General features: G+C 45.7%; 1 protein-coding gene, 1 long non-coding RNA gene and 1 pseudogene across 5 annotated transcripts in view; 1 reads left to right on the forward strand and 2 right to left on the reverse strand.

Moving 5' to 3' along the window:
• The window catches only part of MED15 (mediator complex subunit 15), a 65056-nt gene extending 55882 nt beyond the window's left edge, over positions 1-9174 (reverse strand). For 3 of the 4 annotated variants that reach the window (XM_058281788.2, XM_058281787.2, XM_023585354.3), the window contains exon 1: positions 8977-9156. In XM_058281788.2, the coding sequence (XP_058137771.1) occupies positions 8977-9044 (68 nt within the window). In that variant the 5' untranslated portion in view covers positions 9045-9156. Of the gene's footprint in view, positions 1-8976 lie in introns of all 4 variants that reach the window. The other variant, XM_004480974.5, reaches the window with a different exon arrangement.
• Positions 3491-4991, forward strand: LOC139436988 (uncharacterized). Its single transcript, XR_011646539.1, has 3 exons — positions 3491-3565; positions 4540-4623; positions 4737-4991. It is a non-coding gene; the product is annotated as an uncharacterized lncRNA (long non-coding RNA).
• Positions 9175-13891: 4717 nt separating the features above from the next.
• LOC111761276 (U6 spliceosomal RNA) lies at positions 13892-13986 on the reverse strand (annotated as a pseudogene).
• Between the last annotated feature and the right edge of the window lie 1390 nt (positions 13987-15376).

Consider the following 15376-nt stretch of genomic DNA (forward strand, 5'->3'; position numbering starts at 1 on the left):
AAAACTCAGCCCCCACCATACATCCTGCTTGGTAATCTGCTCTTCTTGATAGCAATGGGCTTTGGAGCACACAGAACCCCACCACTTGCAACTACAATAATAAACCTCACCAAGCCCCCACAGCTGGTTTGTTTCAAATTTCCTACTACTGAGATGACATGGCAATGAGTAACCTCATCACCTTTCAGCACTTTTTGACTATATCCTTGGACTAAATTCCTAGAAGCAGGAACTAAGAGTCAAAGGAAATGGCCATTTTAAGGTCACTGAGCTAAAGGGGACTGCCAAACTACCTTCCGGAAAAGGGGCTCTAATTTATGTACTGTTGGCAGAAGCTTATGAAGATGGGGGCTTCCTTGCATCATCGAGGGGTGTTACTACTTTTTCTAACTCAGGTGAACGGCCCTTTTGGGGTGACTCCACTATCACCTTGGCACCTGGTGGGGCACGCAGCAGGGCCCAGGAACCTGCATCGCACAGACCAGTGAGTCCTGTGTGCCACCACCCGACCAGCCAGGCAAGACCTGACTGATTCAAAAACACTCCTGATGTTACCAAAACTTAAAAGCAAACAAACAAAAAATAATTAAAAAAAAAAACAAAAATAAAGCAAAAATTAAAAAAACAAAGGAAAAAAAAAGCAGACAAAGAACACAGACCTGTACAACACAAAGAGGAACCCTACTGTAATATGGGATATAATTAATAGTACAACTATAATAGCATTGTTTCATCAATTATAAGAAGAGACCACACCAATGCAAGTGTTGTTAATAGTTAAAACCATATATGTGGGAACTCTATACTTTTTGCATGGTTTTTCTGTAAACCTACAAATGCTCTAACTTTATTTAAAAACAAAACAAAACAAAAAAACCAGGAGCTTGTGGTTACCAAGAAAGTGAAAAGGCAACCTACAGACTACAGAATGAGAGAAAATACTTAGAAACCATATACTTGATAAGGGTTTAACATCCAGAATAAATAAAGAACTAATATAACTCATAACAAAACAACAGCCAGGGCAAAGGACTTGAACAGACATTTTTCCAAAGAAAATATACAAGTGGCCAATAAACACATAAAAAGATGCTCATCATTAGCCATTAGGGAAATGAGAATCAAAACCACAATGAGCTACCACATCACAGTCACCTGAACATCTATTATTCAAAATAAAATAACAAGCATTGTAGATGCAGAAAAACAGGAACCCCCATACATTATTGGTGGGAATGTTAAATGTTACCGCCACTGTGGAAACAGTTTACTCGTTTCAGAAAGTTAAGTACAAAATTACCATATGACCCACTAATCACACTTCTAGGCCTTCGCCCAAAAAACTAAAAGCAGGGACCCAAACAGATATTTGCACACCAATGTTCATAGCAGCATTATTCACAATAGCAAAAAGATGGAGGGAACCCAAGTGACTATCAACAAAGGAATGGATAAACAACTGTGGTCTATCCACGCAGTAGAATATTATTCAGTCATAAAACAGAACGAAGTTCTGACACCTGTTAAAACATGGAGGAACCATGAAAACATCACATGGAGCAAAACAACCAGATACAAAAGGCCAAATATTGTATGACACCACTTACATGAAATAATTAGAATACACAAATTCAGAGCCATAAATTAGAATTCAGGTTACCAGGAGCAGTAGTAGGGGAAGGGAATGGAGAGTTACTGTCTTAAAGAGTACAGAGCTTCTGTAGAGGGTGATTGGAAAAGTTCTGGTAATAGATGGTGTTGATGGTAGCACAACATTTTGAATGTAATTAACAGCACTGAAATACATATTTGAATGTGTGGTTAAAAGGGGAAATTTTAGGGTATGTTACTAGAATAAAAAAAAAATTTTAACTTTTTTTAAAAATTAAAAAACACTTTAAAAAGCACAGTGGGGAAGCAGATGTAGCTCAAGCAACTGGGCTCCCATCTACCATATGGGACACATCCAGGGTTCAAGTTCCAGGGCCTCCTAGAGAAGGCACACTGGCTTGACCAGAGTGTTGGCCCACACAGGAGAGCTGGCCCGCGCAGCGAGCTGGCCTGAGCAGAAAGCTGGTGCAGCAAGATGACGCAACAAAAAGAGACACAGAGGAGAGGCCATAATAAGAGACGCAGCAGACCAAGGACCTGAGGTGGCACAAGAGATGGGGCACCTCTCTCCCACTCCAGAAGATCCCAGGATCAGTTCCTGATGCCACCTTAAGAGAAGACAAGCAGACAGAAGAACATACAGAGAATGGACACAGAGAATAGACAGCGGTGGGGAATAAATAAATAAGTCTTAAAAAAAAAAACACACACAGTGGACCCTACTGTAAGTGATGGACTATAGTTAATAATACAATTATAAAAAGGTTCCTTCATTGAACTGTAACAAACGTGCACTAATCCAAGATGTTAATGGGATGGTATATGCAGGATTTTTCTATAAACCTACAACTTTTCTATTAAAAAATGAAGAATGTGAGCCTAATGAACTATAATTAATTACATAACTATAATAATATTGGTTCGTCAATTGTGGCAAATGTACCACACTAATGCAAAATGTTAGTAATAGGGAAAACTATGTGTGGGGGCAGTATATAGGAACTCTGTACTCCCTGCTTGGTTTTTCTATAAACCTGCAACTGCTCTAAAAAATGTAAAATACACAGAAAGACTCATGGTGTTACTGCCCTGAGTTCAAATTGGGGGAGAAAGGCACGTGTTCACGGGTTCACTGGCACATCAGGAACATGAACGCAAAAGGCAGAGAGAGTGGGAAAGAGGCCTAGCTCCTGGGAGGAAGGCTGCATCAGCTGCTGGGTCAGCTGCTCAGCCACTGCAAGGACAGTCTTTCAGGCAGAGGAACAGAGAGTAAGGGGCAAGGGGCAGTGCAGTGGGGCTGGAGTAAGGGCAGAAGGCAGGCAGCCCCAGTGGAGGGAACCAGGCTCAGAGCTGAACCTACACCAGGCTGCAGCCACTAAGACATTCTGAGCAATCAAAAGCATTGTGGAGTCATCTGACCTATCTGTGCTCATTTATTCATCTTTCAGAACACTAGAGAAACAAGTGAGTTTATTAGGATTGAATAAGATAGGTGTGCCTTGTTGGGATTTTTTAAAGTGGTGCTTCCAAGATTTGTTGGGCTGCCTTTTGTCTTTTTATGTTGTGAAGTTGAAAAAACAAAAACAAAAAAACACATTGTGGGGGAGGGGGATGGGTGAAATGAGTTGAGAGCTGATGAAGCTGAGTGGTGGGGACATGGTCATTGGGGTCTTTTAAAACTACTTCGCTTTATGATTTATACTTTCCAAGAGTTTTTAAAAAATTCACCAGAATTTCTTAGGAAATTTACCCTGTGGGTATTTAGCTAAAATGGCTGCCCCTGAAGAATGCTTTCAACCCGGGTACTCCCGGACTCTGCTGTCATAGGTGGCAGGAAAAGTAAACAACTAGTTCTGGTCTTTCCACCCAGAACTCCCCACACAGGCCCTGGACTAGTCACAGCCGGATCATCACAAATGAGAACAGCTTAAAGACTTCTGATCAGGAATTGGAGGTAAGAAAATCCACACTGGCAGCTCTGTGGCAGGTGGTAGAGTCTATTGCAACAGGAAAGCCGAGAGGTTTGGGTTTACCTGTTGTACACTTGTATAAGGGCCAGAGAGCAATCTGGGATTTGCTGGTTGGTTCTTCTTCTATTGTTTGGGGGATGATGACCCAGGGGGAGTTGCTAAAATTGCAAACAGGATGCCCACCAGCAGCAGACTCCTCTAACTGGGTCTCCCAGGGCATGCAGCTTAGGGTAACCTTGGGCTACCACCCTTCCCCCCAACCCAAAATAAAGGTGCTATTTTTCTTACAAACATTAAAAGGTGGTTTGCTTCTCCAGCCCTGCTGTGGTTCAGCAAGCATTCATTTGTAATGTGCAAAATACGTATAGGCAGCAGCAGTCCCTCCTCTATGCCTGTTTCCTCATCCAAAAAATGGGAGTAACAAGTACACCTACGACAGGGCAAATGTGAAGCCAACTCCACTGCAGGGCTGGGCACTGGCACTAGCTCACTCCACAGCAGCTGCTGCTGAGAAGACCCTGGGCTCCGGGGCAGATGACTGCAGGCACACAGCGGCACACGTTCCCTCAGTCGCTGTCACTACAGGTCTACAGGCAGCAGGGCCACAGGTCGGGAATGTGAAGTCAGTGGCTCAACAAACAACCCTCAGTTGCCCATCAGGAGCAGGCACCTAGGAACAAGGCAGTTAGAAAAACAGGGTCCCTGCCTCAGGGAGTGGACTTTCCAGCAATGGGTTATATGCAGAAACCCTGTCAGCTAGTGGGCACAGTGGCCTGAGATAATGACTGGCTATGACAAAAGCAGCAGGGCTTGACAGTCTTCCCCCACTGGAATACAAGGGCCAGAAAAGCACTTGAGGAGCAAGGGCTGGGGGGAGGACTGCATAGGACAAACCACAGAGAAAGCTCAGCAGAGGTCCAACACAAGAAGCACTCTCTACAACCTCTTATTCCGTAAGACAGGGGGCCTGAGAAGGGAACCAGTGAGAGACATGCTGCCTTGTGCCTGTGAGCAACATCCAAGAGAGGCCCTGGACTACAAGGTGAGGGCAAGTCTATCCTTCCACAGGTCTCTCGGGAACTGGGAAATTTTCCGGTTTTCTGTACCATGTTTTCTTATATTTGTTGTTTTGTTTTACTTTATTTCTGGTTGAAGAAGCACTCCTTCCAGGTAGGCTGACCTCGCCGTATGTCTTCTAAGTCTCAGGCCTGGAACTCCCGTCTCCCTCAGGGGCTTCACCTGAAGAGGTGCTGGACCTATCTGCTGCCAACTTCCCCCCACGCTCTCCATGACTTCATCCTGGCACTTAACAAGAACCCCAACTCGGAGCTGCCCTTCCCCACCTGGGACCTTCTTCTCTGCATTGTTTGGCCCAACAGATATTTTATGGCAAGATTTACAATCTGCTGTCCTGAGGGTAGGAGGGATAAAATCCCAAGAATAAGGTAGAAGAAAAAATAAAAAGAACTGGGAAGAAATTACTTAAGTCCTTTCATTCACTCACTGATTAATTATTTCCTGTGAGCCTATTCTTTGCCAGGCCAGTCACTACATACCCATGCTTGTGCTTGGGAGCCTGTAGATGCTCAAGATTTACCAACAATCCCACAAGCAAGGCCCAAGACCCACAAAGACCAGTTCAGGGGGCTCTAAAGGCAGCTTCTCCTGGGGTCTCTGCAGGCAGACTGGGGTCCCACGAAGATTAGATCTGAAACTACCAAGTCTCACTAACTACCCTCCCCCCAAGGATGCCTCAAGCGTCAGACAACTTCCCTAACAAGGTATAGAGTCTCTCACTTTCCAAGGCTACTGAAGCTCCCGCTCCTGCAGGGATGCAGGGAGATGCCACGGAACTGTACAGAGGCCCCTTTATTTTCCTTCCCACCATCCCTGCTAGACAGATAGGATTCTCTGTCCAATTTACAGGCGAGGGATGCGATTCAGAAAGGTTAAGTATCCCCCTAAGGTCACTCAGTTAAGCGGAGAAAGTAAGAGTTACACGAGCTTGGGTAAAGGTCACTGTACTGCAAGAGGGGCCCACATTCTTCACCAGGGTTTTTACACATGGGGTGCTATTAAGTCTGGGGTCCTAAGAAGAAAGCCAAAATGGATGGTGATAACAGCATCAAGGAAGGCAAGGAAGGAACCTAAGTATTTAAGAAGAGAGACCAAAGGAAGAATAATCCTGACAGAGCTTAAAACACACAAGAAGCTAGAAGACCTTTTCCAGAGAGGCTAGAACAGGGCGGAAGTACAGAAGAGGTGGGTGGGTAGGGCCTGGGAGGGTGGGATATCTGGAGTTTCATTTTAAGTTCTAAGGGATCTCACCGATGGGCTTTCAGGGCTTTCAGCCAGGCGGTGGTGTGAGCCACTCAAGCTGTGCTGCTGGGGGAGGAGGCTGGGAAGGGGAGGCCAGGAGAGCAAGGAAGCCAGGGGAGGCAGCAGGCCAGGACATGCCAGGAAGAGGCGGAGGCAGTGGAGGGCTAAGAGGAGACTGGACTACAGTCTCCATGTCAGCGTTCATTCATGGCTCTGCTAAACACCCCAACTCCAATTTGCTTTTTTTCAGTGGCAGCTGGGAGACAAGTGTGCCTGAGCTCTGCAGCAGTATGTAGGCTCTGGGGGGATTCCTAAGACCTAGATGGAGACAGTGAACTGTCAGATGCTTTCCTTCCCTCAGAGCCTCCCAGTTCTTTGTTATGCTTCCTTTACTCCCTCACTCAACTATAAATTACCTGGGTTCAAAACATTTCCCAAGATGGCTGACTTTTAAAAGCAGCATAAACACCAGCGGAAGTTAGAATTAAAGACATGTAGAATAACCTAATGCAAATCCTCTTTTTTTTAACTGTAAAAAACGTAAATCAAGTCACCAAGAATTATAATTTTCATTTAAAAGTGATCCCCAGAGAGAAAAGAAACAAATCTGAGGATAACCAAATCGCATTTGGAAGGCAACCTAAGGCAATCCACTCATGCTAGCTGTGGTGGGCAGGATGGCCTCCCAAAAGATGCCCATGCTCTATGCCCTGGAACCTGCATATGCTACAATACAAGGCAAAAGGGACTTTGTAGATGTAATTAAGGTTATGGACTTTAAAACAGGGAGATTATCTTGGATTTTCTGAGTGGCTCCAATCTAATCACACATGCCTTCAAAAGCGGAGAATTTTCTCTGGCTGGAGTTCGAGAGATGTAGCAGAAGTTCTCATCCCAGAAGCCAGAGAGGGATTCCACCCACCCTAGTCAGAGGGGCAACATGGAAACCCTAAGAACTCATGCCAGCAGTCTCAAGGGACAAAGACTGACCCACTGGCTGACAGCCAGTTAGGAAAGAGGACCGCAGTCCTGCAAGGAACTGAATTTGCTAACAACCAGAAAGATCTCAGAATGAGATTCTTCCCCAGAGCCTCTAGTAAGAAATGAGGTCTACCAGCACCTTGATTTTGGCCTCAAGCTGAAAACCCAGCTGAGCCTACCTGAACCTCTGACCTACAGCAACTATCAGATAATAAATCGTGTTTTCTAAGCTGCCAAATTTGTGGTGATTTGTGACAGCCACAACAGAACATTAATATAAACACGCAAGCAGTGATCAGGCCAAAAACAGTTCTCCCGGAAGCAAAAAGAAGCTGGATTATAAATTCTCCAGTCAGCCTCAACACCCAGAAACTCCTCATTTGCCCTTCCAGCTCTATTATCCTCTCCGGTTTCCTTTGATGACATCTTATTCTTAATGTTCTTAAATTCTAGGCTTTCCCAAAGAGGAATCCTTGCCCTGGGGGTTTCTCTTGCAGGAGATGCAAAAGGATCCACCCTCCAGGATTTCACCTACAGACAACTTCCCAACCAACACATCCGCCTTTGAGTGCAGCCACAAAACCCAGCTTCTGCAAGATGCAGAATCATCCTGAGGCCACTTCACAGCAGTGCCCAGAAGCACTAATTCTATGTTCCCACGCTCCTTCCACTGTACCAATCAGTTTCCCGGCATTCAGTCCCACTTCCTTCCTTCCACACTGCTGCACCTCCCCCAATCAGTTAGTCATCAAAGACAGTGTATGCTCTCCCCTCTCTCTGGAATCTTCCTCTTTCAGTTTCTACCATCATCTAATGCAGATCTCTCACCTAACTAGGTCATTCCATGATCATATTACAGAGCAATGTGACAGGTATTGATCTAGGACTGGGAATCCTGAGAGGAAAAAGGAAAGGACCCCAACTCCCCGATAGCTTAAATTTTTCATAAAGGCTTCCTAATGGGCCTCTCAGAAGCATCTCTTTTCCTGTGTCCAGGGACTTGGGGATCCTCCCAACTCTGGTGTTTCACTACCTCAAAGCAGGCCACATGCCAAATACAGGCTCAACTCCATAACACTCACCCTCATTCCCTTATCATCTCCTGTCCTCTCTTACTCCTCAAACCCCAGAACTCAAAGAGTACCGGCAAGTCCCCTGTGCAGTGAGCGAGCACGCATCCCAGCGGCTCAGCTTAGATTGACGGTGGCCCTTCGCACTCCTACTCCGCTTTCTAGGACTCAAATTTATTCACCACCTACTCCACAAGGCTGCTGCTCTTGGCCTATCCAAGCTAACTGCCCCGTCTTCTGGGAAGCCCCTGCAGTATCCACTGCCTTATGCTGCACCGGTAAGACTGCACGGCAACTGTTCCTTTCCGAGCTGTGCCTCCTGCAAATCTGCAGATAGCACAGCAGCAGGTGAGCTCAATAAAAGTCTGCTAAAACAAACAAGCGGTCGGTAGTGAGGGGATCGGGAGTTTCGCTTAAGGCTGAGGAGGCACTAACCCCAGCTGCTCACTCCCTCCTCCAGAACCCACAGCCACTTCCTGCCAACCCTCGGCGAAGTCCACAGCTCGTCTAGGGATCACCCTTTAGATTCTCCGTCCCACCGCCCACAATCCAAACACCTACCCTCCCAACCGCATCTTCCATTTCCCCTCCTCCAATCTCTACCTCTCACCCTGAAACGTTTTTCTGGAAGACGACCCACGGAGTACTCAAACCCTGCTAAACCCATTACGGGCTATCCCCTACCCTTTTCGTATGCAGTGTGATTCAAAGCGAGGGAAAGTCTGAATCCGAGGCACACAAAATGACGACTGAGAAAGCCCAGGACGATGAGTCATAAGCCAGGGCTCATCGGTTTGCAGCGTTCGGCCCCAGGAACGCTAACAAGCTGTCCATGTCGGCCGAGAACGGGGGCGGGAGCCCTAGAAGGCGGCGCCCTGGAATCCATGAGGGTCTCCGCCGCCTTCGGTGTCTCGGCGCCCTGGGTCTCCCTCGGGTCCGGCCCGGGCCTCGCCCGCCGCGAGAAGGGGGGCTGGGGGGGGGGGGGGAGTCCGACGATCCCACCCAAGCCCCCGGCCCCTACTCACATTTGACTGACCAGCTTCTGCCTGAAGGCGGTGCTCCGCCAGTCGGTCTCCTGCCCTGAAACGTCCATGCCGGCCCCCCGCTCCAGCTGCCCGCGTCCCGCTCGGCCCCCGCCCCCGCCGCCGCCGCCGCTGCCGCCGCCGCCGCTTCAACCGCAGCGCCAGGCCCAAGCCCTAAATCCTCGGCTGCGCTGCAGCCGCGACGGAAGCGGAGCAGGCATTGTGGGAAATGGAGTCGCGCGCGGGCATTGTGGGAAATAGAGTCCCCGGTCTCGTACTCGCGCGGGATCTGCTCTTTGACCCCGGGCTTTTGGAAGCCCGCACACGACTCCCAGCTGGGCTGCTTGCCCCGCCCGGAACCCAGACGGTACCCGAGAGCTCCAACTGCCGACTCCGGCAGGTCTGTTCCTGGCCATCAGCCTTTCTTGCGACCCTACTGTTTGCAAATCTCTCCAAGTCCAGAGATTTGGACCCGTCCGGGTTGCCGGGCGAAGGTGCAAGCTATCGACAGGGGGTGATCTATGGAGAGATTGTCAAATATTTATGAGCACCTACTGTGTGCCAGATATCCGCATCCGAAGGCTGACGGGGTAGACTAAGTAAAATAAAACGGCCGCCTGCCTTGGGCAGTACTGGAAGGGATCCCTTTCCCAGAAGGACTTTCTAAAAGACAAAAACAATTCACCTGCTGGGCTCTCAAAGAAAAGGAAACACATCCTACGGAACTGCAGATTAGCAATACCTGGCAATAAACTCAACTAGAGATAGCTTATCAGAATGGACAAATATAGCACACTAATCAATGTATATGTGCTCCGCCCCCACCATGTAAATTGGAAACTTAATGTTAGGCAACCAGAACATTTCCTCACTTGCATCCACATCTGCCTTCTATGAGCTCCCTCTTTAACCCCCCCCCCCCATGGAGCTCCCTTCTACTTTCTAAATGGGATGTTGCCCAATTTGCAAATGGTTCAATAAAGCTATGAAATCCTAAATTTAATGTTGAAAACTTTCACTTTCACCTCTGCTTCTCTCTGTTAGACTCTTAGCATTTCATATCCTACCAATTGGCTGTATTTTGTAGCAGTTGGGGATGTATGAAAACTAAACCATTTTTAGTTTTTAAACATTGGTTTGTTTGTTTGTTTGTTTGTTTTGGTCGACAGCCCTATCTCCTCCCAGGAGGACATAGCCCAGATTATTCCGGGAAGTTTGACGTCAGACAAACTTGAGGAGACAAGCTAGGCCAGAGAAGCATCTTGAGGGTACTTCTAGGAAGGTGAAAGATCTGCTGGTTGGACCTATGTAACCGTTTCCTGTGTCCCTGGGGAAGAAAGGCCGGCAGGTGACAAAAACCCTGAACCCCAGTGGTTCACAAGAAGGTGGACAACTTCTGTCATGAGCCTCAGAGAGAGTGGACTGGCATCTACTAAGGCCTACTGAGTGCCAGGCCCTTGTACACACCCCTTGTCTCTGTGGCGGAGACAGAAACTTAGGGTAGGGATGCAATGCAGGAAGTGAGCAAGTTCTACAAAGGAGTGTCTCCTACGGACAGGGTTTCAGGTCCTGTGTTGTGATAGTTATTCAGACCAGTTTCCTTCAAATGTTTTTTTGCCCTCATTCTCCCAAAAATACATTTTTATTTTCACAAAAGTGACCAACTTGTCCTATTTCCCCCAAGACTTTCCCAAGTTTAGCATTGAAAATCCAGTGTCCCCAGCAGCCTCTTCAGTCACAGGCAGAGTGGAATGGTTGGTCATCTACTCTGTGCCCCTTCTGTACATATATATATGAATTGAGATGTAATTTACATACTATATAATTCACCCTTTTAAAGTGTCGAATTCACTGGGGTTTTTTTAGTATTTTTACAAGTTCATAAGGTTGGGCAACCTGCAGCATCCCAGTCTTGTGCATTTTTAAGGTGACATCTAAACATTTTTTCTGTAAATCATTAGAAGGGTATGATTGCTGGCATATCTGAAGAATTGCCAAAATATTTTCCTTAGCAGCAGCACCATTCTGCATTTCCACGAACAATGTACTAAATTTCCTATTTCTCTGCATCCTCGCTAGCACTTGTGATTTTCTGGATGTTTTCCCCACTTTTGTATTTCCCGCCCCCCAGATGGCTCCCTCTGTCTGGTCACTATCTCTGCTCATTGTGTCTACTGGTTGCCTGCTTGTATTCTTTAGAAAGCACCAGAAACCGAACCTGGGACCTGCCATATAGGAGGCAGGCACTCAACTGCTTGAGTCACATCCACTCCCATGTATTTTTTTTATAAGATTTATTTATTTATTTATTTATTTATTTCTCTCCTCGTCCCTCCACCCCAGTTGTCTGTTCCCTGTGTCTATTTTGCTGCATCTTCTTTGTCCGCTTCTGTTGTTGTCAGAGGCACGGGAATTGCTGCGTCATCTTGTGTCATTTCTCCGTGTGGGTGGCACCATTCTTAGGCAGGCTGCACTTTCTTTGGCGCTGGGCGGCTCTCCTTACGGGGCGCACCCTGCATGACAGGGTACTCCTTGCGCGCATCAGCATTGCGCATGGGTCAGCTTCATATGGGTCAAGGAGGCCCGGGGTTTGAACCGCGGACCTCCCATGTGGTAGACAGATGCCCTAACCACTGGGCCAAGTCCGCCACCCCATGTATTTTTTTTAACTAGAGTGGTTATAGGTTTCCAGAAAAATCACGCAGAAATTACAGAGTTCCTATATACCCCCACATACATATGCAGTTTTCACTACTATTAACATTTCCATTAGTGTGATACTTTCATTACAATTGATGTAACAATATTATTATAATTATACTATTAACTATATACTATAGTTTACATTAGGGTTCTTGTTTTGTGTTGTATAGTTCTATTGTTTTTTCTCATAATTTATATATACAACCGAAAATTTCCCATTTTATCTACTTTCAAATATACAATTCAGTGTGTTAATTACATTCACAAAGTTGTGCCTCCATCACCATCATCCATTGCCAAAACTTTTCCATCACCCCAAACATAAACTCTGTGCCAATTAAACATTAACTCCTCATTCCCTGCCACCCAGCCACTGGTAACCTGTATTCTAGTTTCTGACTATATGAATTTGCCTTTTCTTCTTATTTCATATAAATGAGATTATTTTGTCCATTTGTATCTTGCTTATTTCACACAACATAGGTTGTACCACGTCCCAGCAATTCAGTTTTTCTTAATGATGAATATCTACTGTATGATGTACCACATTTTGTTTATCCATTCATGTAGGATAGTTTCCACCTTTTGGCAATTGTGAATAATGCCTTTATGAACATTAGTTCACAAATATCTGTTTGAGACCCTGATTTCAGTTCTTTAGGTATATAGCTACGACACTGGGTTTGCAGGATCATATGGTAATTTTACACTTGACTTTCCAAGGAACCACCAAACTGTTTTCCATAGGATCGACACCATTTGGCATTCCTACCAACAATCTATGGGGATTCCTATTTCTCTGTACCCTCACCAACACTTACTTTCCTTTTTTTCTAATAATAGTTTTTTGTTTGCTTCCTTTTTTGTTTTTACCAATTCGAGCTGTTTTATTATATTTCTTTATAATAGAAATTGGATCCACAGGGAGAGTAAGGCTATCAGAAAGGTCTGTACTGGATGTTTTCTGTGAGGCCAATAGAGAAGCCTCGGAATAGTTTCTTTTTTTTTTTTTTATTAAGATTCATTTATTTACTTCTCTCCCATTCTCTCCCCGCCCCGTTGTCTGCTCTCTGTGTCTATTTGCTGCATTGTCTTCTTTGTCCACTTCTGTTGTTGTCAGTGGCACGGGAATCTGTGTTTCTTTTTGTTGCGTCATCTTGTTGTGTCAGCTCTCCGTGTAGGCAGCTCCATTCCTAGGCAAGCTGCACTTTCTTTCATGCTGGGCAGCTCTCCTTATGGGGCACACTCCTTGTGCTTGGGGCTCCCCTATGTGGGGGACACCCCTGCATGGCACGGCACTCCTTGTGCACATCAGCACTGCGCATGGGCCAGCTCCACGCAGGTCAAGGAGGCCCAGGGTTTGAACCACGGACCTCCCATGTGGTAGATGGACGCCCTAACCACTGGGCCAAGTCTGCTTCCCTCTGAATAGTTTCTGATTGCGTTGTACTTGCCTGGTCAAGTTGTTTCTTCATTTCTGTTTCATAACGTTCACTCAAAGCAAGACAGTTCACATCTTCACTGATTTTATCCTCTTCTGTCTTGATTTTTCTTGGGACTCTCTTCTTTATGAGGTCAGGATGTCCTCTTGATTGCTACTATAGGATGAGGTATTTTTATTGCTGCATTTCCTAAAGGGCTAGGTGATTGGTTTTCCAGACAAGTTGAAGAAACAACTCTGGAGACCACTAGATTTGATGGTGGGGAAATGGCTGGTTGGGTGCCAGTTGGAGGAATGCTTTCACTCAATATACCCCAAACTTTCACTGGAATTCACAGAAACATCAGTGACCTGTTATGTCGGTCACAGATGCTACTGTTACAGCCGGAGCAGGACTGTTTCTGACCTGAGAACTGCCAGAACTATTCAATGGACTTGTCTTCATAGCACCATTAGGTGAAGGTGTTGACATGCCATTATCACTGCCCATAGACAAGTCAAAGATGCTGTCATTCAGGGCTGTCAATCTGACACCTTCTGTTGAATGCTTTTTCTTTTTTCTGAAGCACATGCGTAGGTAGTAGTTGATGGAGTTGCTCTCTTTTTGCAGCATTGCAGCAATTTTCATATCCACCTCAAACAGTTTGCTGCGTGTTGCTTGCCTATAAACTATAGCTGTGAAAAACTGAATATCATAGGTGAGATCAACACTGAGGTTTTCAGAGTCTTCTGTTGTTTTTTTTTCAAACACTAACCCAACCACCCACAGTGTACAAAAATGTGGACTGCTTAGCAAATTTGTTTGTCATCCTTGCACAGGGACCATACTAATCTATCATTTCAATTTCAGTTTATGACCTACCAAAGCAATCCTTGCACAGGGACCATACTAATCTATCATTTCAATTTCAGTTTATGACCTACCAAAGCAAGTGCCTCATTCTGCTTTTGATTTGCATTTTCCTGATGACTGATTTTGAATGTCTATTCATGTGTTTATTGTCCATTTGTATATCCTCTTTGAAGAACTGTCTATTCAAGTATTTCTCCCACTTTTCAGTTGGGTTGTTCCTCTTTTTGTTTTTGAGTTGTAGGAGTTCTTTATGTATTTTGGATATATAAAGAATATATACTCTTATCAAGTATATGATTTCCAAATTTTTTTCCCATTCTGTAGGTTGTCTTTTTATTTTCTTGATAAAGTCCTTTGATGCACAAAAGCTTTTAATTTTAACTAATTCCCATTTACCTATTCTTTCTTCTGTTGCTTGTGCTTTTGGTGTGATGTCTAAAAAACCATTGCTTAACACTAGGTCCTGAAGATGTTTCCATTTTCTTCTAGGATTTTAATAATTTTGGTGGTTATATTTGCTCCATTTTGAATTAATTTTTGTTTATGTTGTAAGGTAGAGGTCTATCTTCAATCTTTTTTTTTTTAAGATTTATTTTTTATTTATTTCTCTCCACTGCATCCCCCCCCCAGGTTATCTGCTCTCTGTGGCCACTCACTGTGTGTTCTTCTGTGACCACTTCTATCCTTATCAGCAGCACCGGGAATCTGTGTTTCTTTGTGTTGCGTCATCTTGTGTCAGCTCTATGTGTGTGCAGCACCATTCTTGGGCAGGCTGCACTTTCTTTCGTGCTGGGCGGCTCTCCTTACAGGGTGCACTCCTTGCCCATTGGGCTCCCCTTCGTGGGAAACACCCCTGCGTGGCAGGGCACTCCTTGCGCGTATCAGCACTGTGCGTGAGCCAGCTTCACAAGGGTCAAGGAGGCCTGGGGTTTGAACCACGGACCTCCCATGTGGTAGGCGGATGCCCTAACCACTGGGCCAAGTCTGCTTCCCATCAATCTTTTGAATATGACTATCCAGTTCTTCCAGCACCAACTGTTGAAGAGACTACTCTTTCCCCACTGAGTGGACTTGGCACCCATGACAAAAATCAGTTGGCATGAGTGTGAGCATTTACTTCTGAACTCTCAAGTTGATTCCATTGGTCTATGTGTCTGTCCCTGTGCCAGTAACATGCTGCTTTTTATTACTGTAGCTTTGTAATAAGTTTTAAAATCAAGAACTAAGGGAAGCGGACTTGGTTCAGTGGATAGGGCATCCGCCTACCACATGGGAGGTCCACGGTTCAAACCCCGGGCCTCCTTGACCCGTATGGAGCTGGCCCACGTGCAGTGCTGATGCACGCAAGGAGTGCCATGCCACGCAGGGGTGTTTCCCACGTAGGGGAGTCCCACGCGCAAGGAGTG

This window comes from Dasypus novemcinctus, chromosome 19 (assembly GCF_030445035.2).
Source record: "Dasypus novemcinctus isolate mDasNov1 chromosome 19, mDasNov1.1.hap2, whole genome shotgun sequence".
In the NCBI taxonomy this organism is placed as follows: domain Eukaryota; kingdom Metazoa; phylum Chordata; class Mammalia; order Cingulata; family Dasypodidae; genus Dasypus; species Dasypus novemcinctus.